We start from the raw sequence: 21200 nt of genomic DNA, 5'->3' as shown, positions 1-21200 counted from the left end.
CTCTCCAATGAAAGCCACAGATACGTTTGGTTCTCGCAGCTTGTTACCCTCACACTGAAAATGACCGTGTGCACTGATGAGCTCACGGTCCTGATTTGGTTAAACATGTCCAAATAAATATGGGCTGAGTGTCTCTCTGTGTCTCTACTGCCATCTACTGTTTTGGAGGGGACAGTAACACAACACAGGAAGTCTGGGGTCTTCAGTGTGCAAATCAATAATCAGATGTTTGCCGTCACCTTTCACTAATCACGTGATTGTCAGGTTCCACCCACACTTTGCACGCCGGCTGTTCAGGGGGAGTGGCCTGTGTGTGTTAACCTGTTTGAAGGTGTGCAGCAGTTCTTGTCTCTGGCTGAAGTGTCTGAAGAGAAGCTGCAGGGCTCCAGAGACCAGAGGAGGATAGTCGTGCATCGTCAGGTGGATGAGAACCCGCAGGAACATACGGCCACCTTCATCGTCTACCTCCAGGATACTGTTCCCCTTCCTGAGACACACACACAGATGTACACACAGACACACATACAGAGACGCAGACAATCACACACAGACGCACATGCAAACACACAGACACACATACAGAGACGCAGACAATCACACACAGACGCACATGCAAACACACAGACACACATACAGAGACGCAGACAATCACACACAGACGCACATGCAGACACACAGACACACATACAGAGACGCAGACAATCACACACAGACGCACACAGTCACACAGACGCACGCACACACAGATGCCCATACAGAGACACACAGAGGTACACGCAAAGACACACAGACACACAAACAGAGATACACAGACGCACACACAGACAAATACAGACGCACAAACAGAGAGGCAGACGTACACAGACACACAGACGCTCATGCAGACAAGACACGCACAGATGTACACACACACACAAACAGGCGCACACCCAGACAAGCAGATGCACATATAGACACAGAGATGCACACACAGACACACACAGACAAAAAGACGCACACACAGACACAGATGCACACACAGACACACAGACGCACAGACACACAGACGCACACGCAGAGACAGACACACATACAAAGACACACACACAGACGCACACGCAGAGACAGACACACACGCAGACAAACACAGACGCACATACAAAGACACACAGACACACACGCAGACAAACACAGACGCACACAGACACACACAGACGCACACAGATGCACAGAGACACCGACAGACACACACACACACACACACACACACACACACACACACACACACACACACACACACACACACACACACACACACACAGACAAATACAGACGCACAAACAGAGAGGCAGACGTACACAGACACACAGACGCTCATGCAGACACACACACAGACAAACACAGACGCACATACAAAGACACACAGACACACACGCAGACAAACACAGACACACACGCAGACAAACACAGACACACACACAGACACACGCAGACGCACACAGATGCACAGAGACACAGACAGACACACAAAGAGACACCGACACACACACACACACACAGATGCACACAGACACACAGATGCCCATATACACAGACACACACAGTCACACAGAGAGACACACACAGATGCACATACAGAGACACAGAGGCACAGACAGACACACATACACACACAGACACAGTCACACAGATGGACAGAGACAGATATACACAGATGCACACACAGAAACACACAGATGCACATACAGACACACACAGACGTACACGCAGAGACACAGACACACACAGACACAGAAAAATACAGACACACACGCAGAGACAGACGCGCATACAGACACACACACAGACGCACAGACGCACACAGAGACACACAAACACGCGCAGACACACAGACACACACAGAGACACACAAACACACGTAGACGCACACGCAGACACACACACAGACACACGCAGACGCACACACAGAGACATAGACGCACACACAGACACACACAGACGCACACGCAGAGACATAGACGCACACACAGACACACGCAGACGCACACAGATGCACAGACACAGACAGACACACAAAGAGACACCGACACACACACGCACACAGACACACACAGATGCACATACAGAGACACACAGATGCACATATACACAGACACACACAGTCACACACACAGACGCACAGAGACACAGATGCGCACACACACAGACACACAAATAGACGCACACACAGACGCGCGCACGCGCACACACACACACACACACACATACGCACAGAGACACTTGATTAGAATGACAATTTAACTTTTGACTCAGCTCTCACAAACTTTCACTTTTTGTGATTGCTGCAGCTTTTTATAAACCCTTCAAACATACCCGACTCCAAACATGGCCTCGGCCTGCTCTCCAATGTGCTGCAGGTTGATGGTCGCTGATGAGGGACAAGCATCAATGTGTTTTTAGTTATAGTCCGTGAAGTTAGAAACCATTAAAGGACCATCATTACGTGTGCCTAATATTGTGGCACAGTGTTTGCACCTGTGTGCTCTGTGCTGGTGGTGGCGTCGGCATCCTCCATCGGATAAACGTCCACAAACTCCTTTTTAAAGACGGACAGCAGGAAAGAGAGGCGGTAATCCAGACGAACATTCAGGATGAACTGTTGAGGAGCATCAACAAATTCAATGTTACTCATCGTGTTTCAGTCAAAATCCACCGACAGGAACACCAGCCAAAAGACAAAACCTGTATCTGAGGAAAACCCTCCGATCGCCACACACACTTCCAAAATCAAGGAGCAGACCGCTCAAATCAATGCTCATGGCGCTCATATCAATGCACGCACCGCTCTAATCAACATGCATGCTGCTCTTATCAATGCACACGCCTCTCAAATCAATGAGTACGCCGCTCTTATCAAAGCACATGCCTCTCAAATCAACACGCTTGCCTCTCATATCAACGCACACGCCTCTCAAATCAACAAGCATGCTGCTCATATCATTGCACACGCCTCTCAAATCAATGCAAATGCCACGCATGCTGCAACGCACACCCCTCTCAAATCAATGCGCATGCCACTCAAATCAACGAGCATGCCAGTCATATCAATGCACACTCCTCTCAAATCAACACATTCCTCTCATATCAATGCACACTCCTCTCAAATCAACACACATTCCTCTCATATCAATGCACACACACCTCTCAAATCAACGTGCATGCCACTTATCAATGCACATGCCTATCAAATCAACAAGCAAAGCCGCTCATATCAATACACACACCGCTCAAATCAACACTCTTGCTGCTCATATCAATGCACACACACCTCTCAAATCAACGCACACGCCTCTTAAATCAACGTGCACACTGCTCATACACTACTCTAACATTACAGCCCCATTACAAGTTTTGGATGTTGAACTCAACTTTACATCCAAACTTGTAAGAGCTCTTTATGTTAGGGCCCTGTCCCACTGGTGTTTAGGAGGATTTGCGTATGGATTGCACACAAAATTGACTCATATTCGCTTAATATCTGCAATATGCGTGAAACATGCTTGTATGAGTCGGACGACACCCGCACACGTCCGCAATTATCCGCAGAGGCACGTTTTTCTGTTACCGGGATTTTTGAGCTGCACAAAATTTTGGCTGCAGATGACATCCGCCTTACATACTCAATACATACTCAATACATACACAATACATAATCTATGCGCTGTATATTCGCCATCATCTGCTGATATCTGCAACTGACAGAGATTTGCAGCTTGGCAGTGGACTGGGACAGTGTGTAAAACGGATTATTTTGCGTGCCCATCATGTCCACACCACGAACTACAATAAGTTGTAGCGACTGCATACAGACTGGTCACGAATAAAGCGTTTTTATTATGTCTGCTTTGCATCTGATTTGCGGCAGATGCAAATCAGATGCGCTGTTTTCACAGCTGGACGCCGTTCCTTGTTCTACCGGCTGCCATGTGCTCCCCGCTGGATGCTGGCTATACAAAATAATTATTTCGTGGTGGATTAATCATTTTATTCTGCAAATTGGCTGTTGAAAACGGCTCTAATCACCTCCTGAATCACAGGAAGCTGCAGCTGGGCCATTCGCGAGCTAACAAGCTGCAGAAAGCATTTTGAGCCCTCTAAAAAGGTAATTATTTGAGTTGTTTACATTGTCGAGGCTTGATAAAACAGTTGGGTGTTTTTCCTTCTTGTCTGCAGCTGTTACACTATTTATTCCTATGTTTATAACAGATTTAACTTCTTGTTATAATCATTCTGATGCGATCTGCTGACGTCACCACTCGCCCTGTTCACTGTTTGTTTACTCCAATAAACTTGTCCAAGTCCAGCAAATGCTCCAGAGGCTGTATTGTTGGTGTGAATAGTGATGCTGAAAGGAGCGAGTGTGCTTCATTTATGACTGCAATGCAGATGCTGTGCGTGCGCAAACACGTGTGCGATGCATTCATAATACACCCGTAATACTGCCGTGATAATCGCAATGTGTCGGATCCGTTTCCTCACTACATGTGTTATACAACCATATATCCATAATTCATACTGGGACATTTGTCATTTTTAGCCATTTTTGTTGAGGACGGGACGACAACGAATGCCTGTAATTTGTGTACTCAATTCATGCGCAATTAATCCTCTCCCCAGTGGGACCGGGCCCTTAAAGAGAGGTCGCAAGTGGACTTAACTAAATGAGGCTGCAATGATTTAGAGTGTATCAATGCACAAGCCTATCAAATCAATGAGCATGCCACTCATATCAACACACACATCTCTCAAATCACCACGCATGCCACTCATATCAATGCACACACCTATCTAATCAACAAGCATGCCACTCATATCAATGCACACACCTCTCTAATCAATGTGCAATATGCTCATATCAATGCACACGCCTCTCAAATCAATGCTCATGGCGCTCATATCAATGCACACACCGCTCTAATCAACGTGCATGCTGCTCTTATCAATGCGTTCACTTCTCAAATCAACAAGCATGCTGCTCATATCAATGCACACGCAGTGGCGGCTGGCCCATAGGGGGCACTCGGGCACTGCCCTCCTAGATGTGGAGGGGAAAAGTCATAATATATATATATATATTTAAAAAGTATTGTCAATGTCAGTTTTACTTAATAGTATGTGCCTACATGTAATATGAATGATTAAAACAACACTTCCTCCAACTGACTCTCATTCAACAGTGCATTTCCACCAACAGAAGCAGAGAACGTATCATTCCTCGTCTTGGGCGGTCATTCAAAGCGCCCTTGAAGTGCAGCGAAATAACCAATTGTATGTAGTTGCTAGGGAAAATTAATAAATATTTGGCAAATCAACATTGCCAAAATTAATGGCTTTGGGGCGCCGGAATTTTAGCCCTTACTACAAAAATGCGGGAACGTTAGATTACAGTCAGTGATATACATGACGCTGCAGCTGCTGCTGTCAGTCAGTCAGGCAGGAAGAGATGATGGTGACGACGACATTTGGGTTATATTTATTTATTTTTATTTTGTCTCTGTGTTTTGCTGGAGTAAGTTGACGAACTCTTCGGAGGTTTAAAACGGGACAAAACTAATCAAATCAATGACACCAAAGTTTGGCAGGGATCCTTCTGGAGGCGCATGGAGGTGCGCACATCAGATCTTTCTCGTGGTTTAATGACAATTGCACATCCCGGTTGGAGGAGAGACGTTTGTCTGACTCGTTATAAACCGTGTCAGGCTTCATTCACACTGTCAGCGCGCACACGTCACAGAGGCTGCTGATCTGCGCTCTTTACTGCGGGGTGGAAAGGAGCGCATCCACCTCTGCCAGCTGCGGACTGACTCCTCTGGATCCACTTCAGCTCAGGTGAGCTGACGAGCTGCTCGGATTTATTCCCGAATGTTGCTCCTGGTGTGGAAACGAGGATGAAAATTTAAGATAAAACGAATGAGTGATTTTTTTTGTTTGTTTTAGGGGTCAAAGCTGTGATCTTTATTGGGACAGCAGACCAGTTATAATGGTAATAGGGGAGGCCGGGGCTGTTTGTAACAGTGTTCAAAGCTGCAGCCATGCTGGTATTTTGATTTCACTTTACACGTTATGAGGATCAGTTCACAGAAGTGAAATATTCTTTGGAGTATTCCACACTCTAAAACAAATTATTTGCTCAGTTTAAAAACAAAACAAACAAAACCCTAAAATAGCAATTTGAATGTTTTTAAAGAAATTCTAACTCAGCCACTGAGTACACACAAGACAGTTATAGTCAGACAAACCCAAGTTTAGCAACGCATTTAATTAAGTGGTTTTGTATACTTCATTTGCTTTGTCCTCTACTGTTAATTCATTTTAACCAATTTAATTTTTTTTTCTTTTTTTTTTCTTTTTCTTTTTCTCTCTCTCTCTCTCTCTCTCTCTCTCTCTCTGAAGGTGGTGTGAACATTGTCGTATGTACATAATGTTCTTTTGTCAATTGAAGAATTTTTCCATATTTTGAAAGAGTGTAAATTTGGTGATATTTTCTGTTTTGTTAAGGGGGTGTCATTGTGAACCCCAGGATCTGTTTGTCTGAAGATAATGGCAGTGCAGTACAGTTTGGTGTACTATGTGTACTATGTGTGTAACTGGTGTCAAATGGTGAAATGTTCTTTGCTCAAGAACTTGTATTTGATACTGTTCCTTTCCAAAGTAGAAATGGGGCCTAATATAGCTGTAAATGGTTAACTTTATCTGTAAAACTGCTGATTTTGAGAACGACATGAAATCATTATTGTGGAATTGTAGTAATTTTCCGACTGTTCACTTGAATGCCTGTACTGGACAAGGCAAGGGAATCTATTGGCACAGCAGCCCCACCAAGACTGTTTTTCACCAGCTGCCACTGTGCACATGCCTCTCAAATCCATGAGTACGCCACTCTTATCAAAGCATACGCCTCTCAAATCAACGAGCATGTTGCTCATATTAATGCACACACCTCTCAAATCAACACGCATGCCTCTTATATCAATGCACACAATGCTCAAATCAACTAGCATGCTGCTCATATCAATGGAAATGCCTCTCAAATCAGTGAGTAGGCCACTAATATCAATACAGACGCCTCTGAAATAAATAAGTACGCTGCTCTTATCAATGCATATGCTGCTTAAATCAACGAGCACCTCGTTCAAATCAACAGGCATGCCGCCCTTAACACACACGCCTCTCAAATCAATGAGCACGCTGTTCATATCAACGCAAACACCTCTCAAATCAACATGCATGTCCCTCATATCAATGCACATACCTCACAAATTTTGTCAACGCACACGCCTTTCAAATCAACAATCACGCTGCTCATGTCAACACGCATCTCAAATCAACGCGCACGCCACTCATATCAACGCACACGCCACTCATATCAACGCGCACGCCTCTCATATCAACGCGCACGCCTCTCATATCAACGCGCATGCCTCTCATATCAACGCGCACGCCACTCATATCAACGCGCACGCCTCTCATATCAACGCGCATGCCTCTCATATCAACGCGCATGCCACTCATATCAACGTGCATGCCACTCATATCAACGCGCATGCCTCTCATATCAACGCGCATGCCTCTCATATCAACGCACATGCCTCTCATATCAACGCGCATGCCACTCATATCAACGCACACGCCTCTCATATCAACGCGCATGCCTCTCATATCAACGCACATGCCTCTCATATCAACGCGCATGCCTCTCATATCAACGCGCATGCCTCTCATATCAACGCACATGCCTCTCATATCAACGCGCAAGCCACTCATATCAACGTGCATGCCACTCATATCAACGCGCATGCCTCTCATATCAACGCGCATGCCTCTCATATCAACGCACATGCCTCTCATATCAACGCGCATGCCACTCATATCAACGCACACGCCTCTCATATCAACGCACACGCCTCTCATATCAACGCACATGCCTCTCATATCAATGCACACACCTCTCAAATCAACGAGCACACTGCTCATATCAACGTACACGCCTCTGAAAACAACGCACATGCCGCTCTTGTCAATGCACATGCCTCTCAAATCAAGAAACATGCCGTTCTGATCTCCACCCAGATTTTTCACATTGAGAATAACAACTCTGCTTTGGCTTATGAACATCAACATTTAGTGACAAAATATCAAATTAAAATCAACATTACTTGTAATATCTCCAGGATCTTCAGTTTAGTGTCCATCACCATCAGGTCCAGATGCTCAATACTGTCTTTCCCACCTCTCTGTCCATCAAGTACTAGCCCTGCCCCTCTTCCTCCTGGGCCTCCAAATATGGACGGTTTCCTGTTGAGGACCATGGTGGACATCAGCTGACCCATCCCATGGAGGGAGCGCTTCACATTCTTCCCTTCAGACAAATAGAAGAATATCGTCAACAAGCCCAAAGTGGCCATGGCTGCCTTAAAGACCTTGTCAATCAAAAATATTATAGTAGGTTATAAACTCATGGAAAAAGCTGGGGGCATGTCCAATGACTGCACTGAAACCATGCCCCCAAACAGCAACAGCTGGGGCTCCAGCAGATAGTGAGTTCATTGAAAAACAAGAAATAAAACATCATGACAAACACCACAAATTCCTCTTCAACAGGTTTTTTTTTTTTTTATAAAAATCTGGGATTTTGTGGAAAAATGTCTCATTCAAGGCAACCAGAGGTTGGTACCTGATCCGTCATCGTGGAAGAAGAGCCCCATTTGGCCGGGGGGTGGCCGACAGTCGATGATGCCCAGCAGGGTTCTGGTGAGTCGGAGGAGCTCAAAGAAACTGTAGAATCCAAAGTAGATCAGATGTCGGGCCAAACTCACCACCTGAGGATGGAGAACAAAGAGCGACGTCAGAAAGCCGTCATGGGACAGGACGTTAGGGGGCGGGCGAGGAGCCGGTGACTGGCCTCGTAGGTGAGCTTGTTCTTCTCCTCGTTGTGGAACGGAAGCTCGTCATTCAGCACGTTGTTCAGGTACTCCTCCATGAAGGCCATGGTGCTGGAGAAGCGGTTCTTCTTGTTGTCCCTGCTGTCATCCATGTTGGAGTCGTAGCTGAGGACGACACACAGCAGCACACATAAACCACCTCCTTACCAGCAGGGGGCAGCTGAGTGTAGGACTCCGTGTTACCTCAAGGTGGGCTCTTCATAGTAAAAAGAAAAACAATCCAAACCACTACAGAATTTCAGTCAACTCCACCCTCGGGACATGCCCACCTATCACCTGACCATGGTTGGAGGTGGGGTTAGATCGCGGTGTGTCAGGCTTTTGTCCGGGGCGGGTCTGTGGAGCGTCCATTAACATTTTGACCAATGTGTAAACAAACAGCTAAGCAGCTAAAGAAGAGCCACTCGCTTTTTGACAAACATTTACTGAGCAACTGTTAGCATAACACAACGCAAACAAACAAAACAAGAGGGTCAAATCCCCCCCCCCCCCTCGGGTTCTAACTGCCCCGCCCATCTGCTGGACTCCTTTTCCCTGCAGACACATCTGTGGACCTTTTCATTACAGTTACTGACCACATGAGGGTGCCAAACACAAAGCTGTTGGACTGTCCAAGTCCAGAAGATGCTTCAGATCTACCTACTCTTTGATGGTGATGGACGTGGGGATCTCTGTCCAGAGGCGAGCAAACTTGACGGGGGTCACCAGCTCCTGCGGGTCTCGGTCCACATGAGTGTGAAGCATAAGGCGACAGAAGGAGGCACGAATGTCAAAGGGCAGTGCCTCATCCATCATGCACAGGAAGATGAGCTCGATGTCCAGCTGCTTGGAGATCTCATCAATGGCTAAATATTGACGGTCCAAACACATGCGGGCAAACAGCTTCAACTGGTACCTGTCCACAGAGACGCCGGGTTTTACCGGGTTGAAACAGACAAAACTGTTCCACAACAAGCACAACTTTGTCATCTAAGTCCTTGTGTCCTGTGCAGATGAGGACATTTTCCTCGAGGGTGGGTCCGTGTCCGTTTTACCTGTAGTAAGTCAGGACATTCTCGTCATGGGCATTTCCTTGTCGGGCCTCCTGAGCCAACTGTCTGATGGTCTTCTCCTGGCGCTCGTTGGTCTTATCTGTCCACACGAGCCACACCTATAGAAAGACCACATCCATTAAGCCGTGGACACTAAGTTCCCAAGTGTTCGGTCACATCATCAGTCTGGACACGTTCCTCAGCTTTCGGTCAGAAACTGGTGATTGTGTCAAACATTTGTGAATGTTGCAAATCTGCCTGTCAACAGAAAATAAAGACCAGCAGCCTCAGTCCGAGTCCGTCCACGTCCAGAACGGACACCAGGGCGGCAAAAACAAGATGGCAAACAGCTTTTCTGCTTTTTCATTTGGTTTTTTGTTTTTTTTTTACAAATGTTTTGTGAAGTTTCTCCGCAGGAAAGAAGGTTCAAGGACCGCCTCAGGTTTCAGCCTGGTCCCTGCTACCACACAGTCCACAATCCCTCAGCTTGGCAGTGACGTTCATGTCTCTGGGTCCTCCCCATCATCTGTCAATATGTCATGAAGTCATGAGGTTAAAGGTCAGAGGTGTCTGATGTTCCCTCACAGTGTCAGTGATCCTTCTCATCTGAGTTTCACTAAGTAACTGTTCATTGGACACAAAGTCATTCCAGCAACAGAGACCTGGGACCAAAGACATCCAGTCCTCACCTCAGGACATTGGTTAGAGTCCAAGTCTGGCAACCAGACAGTGAGACAGCAAGCACCAGGACCCTAAAGACTTGGACCTTCATTCTCCTGAAAAGACATCAGCATCACCAAACACCTCTGACGTTTGACCTCATGAATCCATAAAATGTTCCCAGACACCGAGAACACAGAGACATGAATACCTCTACAAGTGCACCATTTTGACCACATACAGAGACGCCTCTGATGGACGAGCCCTGGACAGTTGTGCTCAAAAGTTTGCATCCACGAGCAGGATTTTTGTTTTTAAGCCATTTTTCAGAGAACAAGAATGATCATTCACATTCTTTGAAAAACTGCCAAAAATCCCTACAATTCTTCGAGGGGATGTAAACTTTTGAGCACAACTGTAGCACTCACAGTGTCAGAGGTCAGGCTGGACATGATGTCCAGCAACTTCTTGAGGATAGCATGAACTTTTGGGGTGTCCCAGAGACCAGCTCTATGGACCCAAACCAAAAGACTAGCTGCTGGGATTCAGGCTTGCTTTCGGAGTGAGGACGTGGTTGTTGAGTTGCACGTAAGTTGAACTGAACATGATTCACAATAATCATCAAGAGCTGAAGTGTCCAAATCAAAGATGTATGTGTCTGCAGCACGCCATTTACTTCATCGTCGTCTCCGTACTCATCCATGGGCAGGTATTCTCCTGTACCACCACCAGGGGGAGACTCTTTGGGGATGCGACGCCTGGAAAGACCAAAACCATAATGAAGTACAAGCTCAGCGTTGACATTCAGAAAGTACAGTGCGTTTAACGTCCTGCTGTAGCCCCGCCCCCTCCCGACGCTCACTCTGTCTTGATCAGGATGTCCTGGTTTTTGGGGTCCAGCACACATTTACAGATGAGTTCCTGTGTGACGGGAATGGCCACTGTGTTGGACACACACAGGTCTGACAGGTAGTCCAGAAACCTGCACAAACACACAACACACCTCACATCACACACAGTCAGGCTAACGTTCAGCTTCCAACATAGGACAGCAGAGGGCACCACCTGTGGTCAATGGTGTACACAGCACGCTCACAATGCTGTGGTTTAATACCAAAAGTCAGGAAGTCTCTCTCTCTCTCACACACACACACACACACACACACACACACACACACACACACACACACACACACACACACACACACACACACACACACACACACACACACACACACACACACACACACACACACACACACACACACACACACAGTAGTGTTCAGAATAATAGTAGTGCTATGTGACTAAAAAGATTAATCCAGGTTTTGAGTATATTTCTTATTGTTACATGGGAAACAAGGTACCAGTAGATTCAGTAGATTCTCACAAATCCAACAAGACCAAGCATTCATGATATGCACACTCTTAAGGCTATGAAATTGGGCTATTAGTAAAAAAAAAAGTAGAAAAGGGGGTGTTCACAATAATAGTAGCATCTGCTGTTGACGCTACAAACTCAAAACTATTATGTTCAAACTGCTTTTTTAGCAATCCTGTGAATCACTAAACTAGTATTTAGTTGTATAACCACAGTTTTTCATGATTTCTTCACATTTGCGAGGCATGGAGTCAACCAACTTGTGGCACCTTTCAGCTGTTATTCCACTCCAAGATTCTTTAACAACATTCCACAATTCATTCACATTTCTTGGTTTTGCTTCAGAAACAGCTTTTTTGATGTCACTCCACAAGATCTCAATTGGATTTAGGTCCAGGGATTGGGCAGGCCACTCCAAAACATTGATTTTGTTGGTTTGGAACCAAGATTTTGCTCGTTTACTAGTGTGCTTGGGGTCATTGTCTTGTTGAAACACCCATTTCAAGGGCATGTCCTCTTCAGCATAAGGCAACATGACCTCTTCAAGTATTTTGACATATCCAAACTGATCCATGATACCTGGTATGCAATATATAGGCCCAACACCATAGTAGGAGAAACATGCCCGTATCATGATGCTTGCACCACCATGCTTCACTGTCTTCACTGTGAACTGTGGCTTGAATTCAGAGTTTGGCGATCGTCTCACAAACTGTCTGCGGCCCTTGGACCCAAAAAGAACAGTTTTACTCTCATCAGTCCACAAAATATTCCTCCATTTCTCTTTAGGCCAGTTGATGTGTTCTTTGACAAATTGTAACCTCTTCTGCACATGTCTTTTATTTAACAGAGGGACTTTGCGGGGGATTCTTGCAAATAAATTAGCTTCACACAGGCGTCTTCTAACTGCCACAGCACTTACAGGTAACTCCAGATTGTCTTTGATCATCCTGGAGCTGATTCTGGTTATTCTTCTGTCCATTTTGATGGTTGTTTTCCGTTTTCTTCCACGCGTCTCTGGTCTCTCGCGTCCACGCGTCTCTCTTTTTTGTCCATTCTAAAGCACTGGAGATCATTGTAGCCATAACAGCCTATAATTTTTTGCACCTACGTATAGTTTTCCCCTCTCCAATCAACTTTTTCATCAAACTACGCTGTTCTTCTGAACGTCTTGAATGTCCCATTTTCCTCAGGCTTTCAAAGAGAAAAGCATGTTCAACAGGTGCTGGCTTCATCCTTAAATAGGGGACACCTGATTCACACCTGTTTGTTCCACAAAATTGACAAACTCACTGACTGAATGCCACACTACTATTATTGTGAACACCCCCTTTTCTGCTTTTTTTTTACTAATAGTCAAATTTCATAGCCTTAAGAGTGTGCATATCATGAATGCTTGGTCTTGTTGGATTTGTGAGAATCTACTGAATCTACGGGTACCTTGTTTCCCATGTAACAATAAGAAATATACTCAAAACCTGGATTAATCTTTTTAGTCACATAGCACTACTATTATTCTGAACACTACTGTACACAGTGACACACACACACACACACACACACACACGTGCACACAGTGACACACAAACACACGTGCACACAGTGACAAACACATGCACACACAGTGACACACACATGCACACATAGTGACACACACACACACACAGACATATACACACAGTGACACACAGATACACACAGAGTGACACACAAACACGCGCACACAGAGTGACACAAACACAAATACAGTGACATACACACACACACACACACGCATGCACGCACACATACTGACCTGGGCTCCCGGTTCTTGCGGACCAGGCTGACAAAGGTCTCCACCTCGGTCTTGGTGATGTGTTTTTCTAAGAGTTTGCGGTTGTTGTGCAGTAGTGCGGTGATTGTGTCTTCAGCCAGGATGTCGTAACCGATCTGACTCTGCATCACGCCAAACTGCTTGGCAATGTATTCCTGGAGAACAACAGGAGGCACGACAGGACCAGGACTATCATCAAGATCCACAGTCAAGAACAACAACAAAGTGTTACTCTGACAATAACAATAGCAACAACAAAATGCTTTACCAACAACAACAACAAAGTGCTGCTTTGACAACAATGACAGTATCAACAACAACAAAGTGCTGCTCCGAAAACAGAAACAAAGTGCTGCTGCGGCAAAAACAACAAAGTGCTGCTCTGACAACAACATGAACAACAACAAAGTGCTGCTCTGACAACAGAAACAAAGTGATGTTGCTGCTGCTGCAACAACAACAAGAACAAAGTGCTGCTGCGACAACAAAAACAACAACAACAAAGTGCTCCTCTGACAACAACAACAAAGTGCTAGTCTGACAACAACAACAACAACAATAAACTGCTGCACTGAGAACAATGGATGGTAGCAACAACAAAGTGCTGCTGCGACAAGAAGAACAACCAAGTGCTGCTTTGGCAGCAACAACAAACCGATGCTGCAACAACAAAGTGTTACTCCAACAACAACAAACTGCTGCACCAACAACAACAACATAGTGCTGCTCTGACAATGACGACAACAACAACAATACTAACAACAACAAAAAAGTGCTGCTCCCACAACAACAAGAACAACAACCTGATGCTCTGACAACAACAACAATGTAATACTGCTCTGACAATAACAACAACAACAAACGGCAGCTCTGACAACAATGGCAAGAACAATAACAACAAAAACAAAGTTCTGTTCCAACAACAACACAATGTTGCTCTGACAATGATGACAACAACAGCATCAAAGTGCGGTTTCAACAACAACAAAATGCTGCACCCACAACAAAAAGGGGCTGCTCCGGCAACAAAATGAACAACAACAAAGTGCCACTCTGACAACATGAACAACAACCAAGTGCTCCTCTCACAACAATAACAAAGTGCTGCTCCAACAATGATAACAACAAACTGATGCTCCAACAATAACACCAAAGTCCTGGTCTGGCAACAACAATAACAACAACAATAAACTGTGGCACTAACAACAACAAGAAAGTGCTGCTCCCACAACAACAACAAAGTGCCAGTCCAACCACAAGAAAATGTTGCTCTGACAACAACAAAGTGCTGCTCCATCAACAACAACAAAGTGCTACTATGACGACAACAACAACAAAGTGCTGCTCTGTAAACAACAACATTAACAACAAAGTGCTACTCCGACAACAACATTAACAACAAAGTGCTACTCCGACAACAACAATAGCAACAACAAAATGCTTTACCAACAACAACAAAGTTCTGCTTTGACAACAACGGATGTAGCAACAAACAAAGTGCTTCTGCGACAACAAGAACAACCAAGTGCTGCTTTGACAGCAACAACAAACCGATGCTCCAACAACAAAGTGTTACTACAATAACAACAACAAGCTGCTGAACCAACAACAACATAGTACTAATCTGACAATGATGACAACAATACTAACAACAACAACAAAGCGCTGCTCCCACAACAACAACAACAACAAACTGATGCTCCGACAACAATAACTTAATGCTGCTCCGAAAATAACAACAACAACAAATGGCAGCTCTGACAACAATGGCAACAACAATAACAAAAACACAGTTCTGCTCCAACAACAACAACACAACGCTGCTCTGACAATGACGACGACAACAACAGCATAAAAGTGTGGATCCAACAACAACAAAATGCTGCTTCCACAACAACAAAGGGCTGCTAACAAAATGAACAACAACAAAGTGTTGCTCTGACAACAGAAACAAAGTGCTGCTGCTGCAAAAACACCAACAACAACAAAGTGCTGCTGTGACAAGAATGACAACAAGAAGAAAGTGCTGTTCCGACAACAATAACAAAATGCAGGTCCAACAATGACAAAAGCAAGAACAACAAGAAAGTGCAGCTCTGACAACAAGTGTAAGACAACCACAATGACAACCACAACAAAGTGCTGCTATGACAACAATGACAACAAAAAAGTGTTGCGATGACAACAACAGCAACAACAACACAGTGTTGCTTCCACAACAATAAAGTACCACTCCAACAAGAAAGTGTTGCTCTGACAACAACAAAGTGCTGCTCCATCAACAACAAAGTGCTGCTCTGACAACAATAACAACCAAGTGATGCTCTGACAACAACAAAGAAGTGCTGATCTGACAACAAGAACAACAACAACAATAACAAAAAAGTGCTGCTCTGACATCACAACAACATAAACAACAGTCATGCACTGACAACAAGGAAAACAACAATAAAAAAGTGCTGCTCTGAAAAAAAGAAAAACAACAACAGCAAAGTGCTGCTCCAAAAACAAGACCAACAACAGCAACAAAGTGCTGCTCTCACAACAACAGCAATAACACAGTGATGCCCTGACAACAAGAAAAACAACAACAAAGTGCTGTTCTGACAACAACAGCAAAAACAACAAAGTGCTGCTCTGACAACAAGAACAACAAAGACAAAAAACGTGCTGCTTCCACAACAACAACAAAGTGCTGCTCTCACAACAACAGCAATAACAACACAGTGATGCCCTGACAACAAGAAAAACAACAACAACAAAGTGCTGTTCTGACAACAACAGCAAAAACAACAAAGTGCTGCTCTGACAACAAGAACAAAGACAAAAAAAGTGCTGCTCCCACAACAACAACTAAGTGCTGCTCTGACAATGACAACAACCAAGTGCTACTCTGACAACGACAACAAGAACAACAAAGTGCTGCTCCGACAACAACAATAATAATAAAGTGCTGTTCTGACAACAACAACAATAACAACAAAGTCCTGCTCTGACAATAACACAACAACAACAACAAAGTGCTGCTCTGACAACAAGAAAAACAACAACGATGTGCTGCTCCAATAATAAGAACAACAACAACTATAACAAAGTGCTGCTCAAAAACAACAGCAATAACAACAAAGTGCTGCACTGACAACAAGAAAAACAACAACAAAGTGCTGCTCTGACAATAAGAACAAAAATAACAACAATAACAAAGTGCTGCAAAAAAGTGCTCCTCTAACAACAGCTACAACAAAGTGCTGCTGTGACAACAAAACAACGATAACAACAAAGTGCTGCTCCGACAACAACAACAAAACAAAGTGCTACTCTGAGAACAAGAACAACAATGACAAAAAAGTGCTGCTCTGAGAACAAGAACAACAACGACAACAAAGTACTGCTCTGACAACAACAACGACAACAATAATAAAGTGCTGCTCTGACAACAACAACAAAAACAACAATGTGCTGTTCTGACAGCAAGAAAACAACAAGAACAACAAAGTGCTACTCTGACAACAATAACAAAACAGTGCTGCTCCAACAACAACAACAACAACCAAGTGATACTCGGAAAACAACATGAAGTGGTGCTCCAACAAAAAGAGCAACAATAACAACAAAGTGGTGCTCTGACAACAAGAACAACAATAACAAAAAACTGCTGCTCCCACAACAACAACAAAGTGCTACTCGACAACAACAACAACAACAAAGTTCTGCTCTGACAACAAGAAAAACAGCAACAACAAAGTGCTGCTCTGACAACAACAATAACAACAATGTGCTGCTCTGACAACAGCAACAACAAAGTGCTGCTCTGACAACAACAGCAATAACAACAAAGTGCTGCTCTAACAACAACAACAACAACTAAGTGCTGCTCTGACAACAAGAACATGACAAAAAAGTGCTGCTCCCCCCCCCCCAAAAAAAACAAGTGCTGCTCTGAGAACAACCACCAAGTGCTGTTCCGACAACAACAACAACCAAGTGATGCTCTGACAAAAACAACAATGAAGTGCTGCTCCAACAACAATAACAACTAAGTGCTGCTCTGACATCACCAACAACATTAACAACAAAGTGCTGCTCTGACAACAACAACAACGATAACAACAACAAGGTTCTGACAACAAGAAAAACAACAACAAATTGCTGCTCCGACAAAAAGAACAACAACAACAAAGTGCTGCTCTGACAACAACGATAACAACAACAAAGTTCTGACAAGAAAAACAACAACAACAAATTGCTGCTCCGACAAAAACAACAACAACAACAAAGTGCTGCTCTGACAACAACAACGATAACAACAACAAAGTTCTGACAACAAGAAAAACAACAACAATAAAGTGCTGCTCCGACAAAAACAACAACAATAACAACAACAAAGTGCTGCTCTGACAACAACAGCAATAACAACAAAGTGCTGCTCTGACAACAACAACAACAAAGTGCTCCATTGGCAACAACAATAATAAAGTGCTGCTCTGACAACAACAGCAACAACAACAGCAATAACAACAAAGTGCTTCTCTGACAACAACAACAGCAATAACAACAAAGTGCTGCTCTGACACCAACAACAGCAATAACAACAAAGTGCTGCTCTGACAACAACAACAACTAAGTGCTGCTCTGACAACAAGAACATGACAAAAAAGTGCTGCTCCCCCCACAAAAAAACAAGTGCTGCTCTGAGAACAACGACCAAGTGCTGCTCTGACATCACCAACAACATTAACAACAAAGTGCTGCTCTGGCAATAGCGACAAAAACAACAATAACAACAACAAAGTTCTGACAAGAAAAACAACAACAACAAATTGCTGCTCCGACAAAAAGAACAACAACAACAAAGTGCTGCTCTGACAACAGTGATAACAACAAAGTTCTGACAAGAAAAACAACAAATTGCTGCTCCGACAAAAACAACAACAAAGTGCTGCTCTGACAACAACAACGATAACAACAACAAAGTTCTGACAACAAGAAAACAACAACAAATTGCTGCTCCGACAACAACAACAGCAATAACAACAAAGTGCTGCTCTGACAACAACAGCAATAACAACAAAGTGCTACTCTGACAACAACAACAAAGTGCTCCATTGGCAACAACAATAACAACAAAGTTCTGCTCTGACAACAACAACAACAAAGTGCTCCATTGGCAACAACAATAATAAAGTGCTGCTCTGACAACAACAGCAACAACAACAAAGTGCTGCTCTGACAACAACAACAACAGCAATAACAACAAAGTGCTGCTCTAACAACAACAACAACAACAAAGTGCTGCTCTGACAACAACAACAACAAAGTTCTGCTCTGACAACAACAACAAAGTTCTGCTCTGACAACAACAACAACAAAGTTCTGCTCTGACTACAAGAAAAACAACGCGCTGCTCTGACAACAGCAACAACAAAGTGCTGCTCTGACAACAGCAACAACAAAGTGCTGCTCTGACAACAACAACAGCAATAACAACAAAGTGCTGCTCCCCCAAAAACAACAACCAGGTGCTGCTCTGACAACAACAACAACAATAATAAAGTGCTGCTCTGACAACAACACCAATAAAGTGCTGCTCTGACAACAATAAAAACAAAGTGTTGCTATGACAACAACACACTGCTACTCTGACAACAACAACAAAGTGCTGCTCCGATAATAACACCAACAAAGTGATGCTCTGACAACAACAGCAACAACAAAGTGCTGCTCTGACAACAACAATAACAACAAAGTTCTGTTCTGACTACAAGAAAAACAACAACAATGTGCTACTCTGTCAACAGCAACAACAAAGTGCTGCTCTGACAACAACAGCAATAACAACAAAGTGCTGCTCTAACAACAACAACTAAGTGCTGCTCTGACAACAAGAACATGACAAAAAAGTGCTGCTCCCCACCAAAAAAACCAAGTGCTGCTCTGAGAACAACAACCAAGTGCTGCTCCGACAACAACAACAACCAAGTGATGCTCTGACAAAAACAACAATGAAGTGCTGCTCCAACAACAATAACAAGTGCTGCTCTGACATCACCAACAACATTAACAACAAAGTGCTGCTCTGACAACAACAACGATAACAACAAAGTCCTGACAACAAGAAAAACAACAACAACAAATTGCTGCTCCGACAAAAAGAACAACAACAACAACAAAGTGCTGCTCTGACAACAACGATAACAACAACAAAGTTCTGACAACAAGAAAAATAACAACAACAAATTGCTGCTCCGACAAAAACAACAACAAAGTGCTGCTCTGACAACAACAACGATAACAACAACAAAGTTCTGACAACAAGAAAAACAATAACAACAAATTGCTGCTCCGACAAAAACAACAACAATAACAACAACAAAGTGCTGCTCTGACAACGATAAACTTCTGACAACAAGAAAAACAACAACAAACTGCTGCTCTGACAAAAACAACAATAACAACAACAAAGTGCTGCTCTGACAACAACAACGATAACAACAAAGTTCTGACAAGAAAAACAACAACAACAAATTGCTGCTCCGACAAAAACAACAACAATAACAACAACAAAGTGCTTCTCTGACAACAACAACAAAGTGCTCCATTGGCAACAACAATAATAAAGTGCTGCTCTGACAACAACAGCAACAACAACAACAACAGCAATAACAACAAAGTGTTTCTCTGACAACAACAACAACAGCAGTAACAACAAAGTGCTGCTCTGACAACAAGAACATGACAAAAAAGTGCTGCTCCCCCCCCAAAAAAACCAAGTGCTGCTCTGAGAACACCGACCAAGTGCTGCTCTGACATCACCAACAACATTAACAACAAAGTGCTGCTCTGGCAATAGCGACAACAACAAGGATAACAACAACAAAGTTCTGACAAGAAAAAAACAACAACAAATTGCTGCTCCGACAAAAAGAACAACAACAACAAAGTGCTGCTCTGACAAAAACAACAACAATAACAACAACAAAGTGCTGCTCTGACAAAAACAACAACAATAACAACAACAAAGTGCTGCTCTGACAACAACAGCAATAACAACAAAGTGCTGCTCTGACAACAACAACAAAGTGCTCCATTGGCAACAACAATAATAAAGTGCTGCTCTGACAACAACAGCAACAACAACAGCAATAACAACAAAGTGCTTCTCTGACAACAACAACAACAGCAATAACAACAAAGTGCTGCTCTGACAACAACAACAGCAATAACAACAAAGTGCTGCTCTGACAACAACAACAACTAGGTGCTGCTCTGACAACAAGAACATGACAAAAAAGTCCTGCTCCCCCCCAAAAAAAAACAAGTGCTGCTCTGAGAAC

The 21200-nt window shown here is 43.8% G+C and overlaps 1 protein-coding gene across 1 annotated transcript in view; it reads right to left on the bottom strand.

The window, feature by feature from the left end:
- The window catches only part of itpr3 (inositol 1,4,5-trisphosphate receptor, type 3), a 230263-nt gene that overhangs the window by 82124 nt on the left and 126939 nt on the right, over positions 1-21200 (bottom strand). The window contains exons 14-24 of the mRNA XM_034171879.1: positions 13849-14021; positions 11535-11654; positions 11349-11430; positions 10016-10131; positions 9625-9876; positions 8942-9086; positions 8714-8858; positions 8196-8398; positions 2515-2635; positions 2353-2407; positions 322-487 (exon numbers count right to left, since the gene is read on the bottom strand). Of these exons, the coding sequence (XP_034027770.1) occupies positions 322-487; positions 2353-2407; positions 2515-2635; positions 8196-8398; positions 8714-8858; positions 8942-9086; positions 9625-9876; positions 10016-10131; positions 11349-11430; positions 11535-11654; positions 13849-14021 (1578 nt within the window). The remainder of the gene's footprint in view (positions 1-321; positions 488-2352; positions 2408-2514; positions 2636-8195; positions 8399-8713; positions 8859-8941; positions 9087-9624; positions 9877-10015; positions 10132-11348; positions 11431-11534; positions 11655-13848; positions 14022-21200) is intronic.

The sequence above is a fragment of the Thalassophryne amazonica genome, chromosome 6, assembly GCF_902500255.1.
Source record: "Thalassophryne amazonica chromosome 6, fThaAma1.1, whole genome shotgun sequence".
NCBI lineage: Eukaryota > Metazoa > Chordata > Actinopteri > Batrachoidiformes > Batrachoididae > Thalassophryne > Thalassophryne amazonica.
Note: the sequence above shows the minus strand (reverse complement) of the source record. Positions and strands in the feature narration are given on the sequence as shown.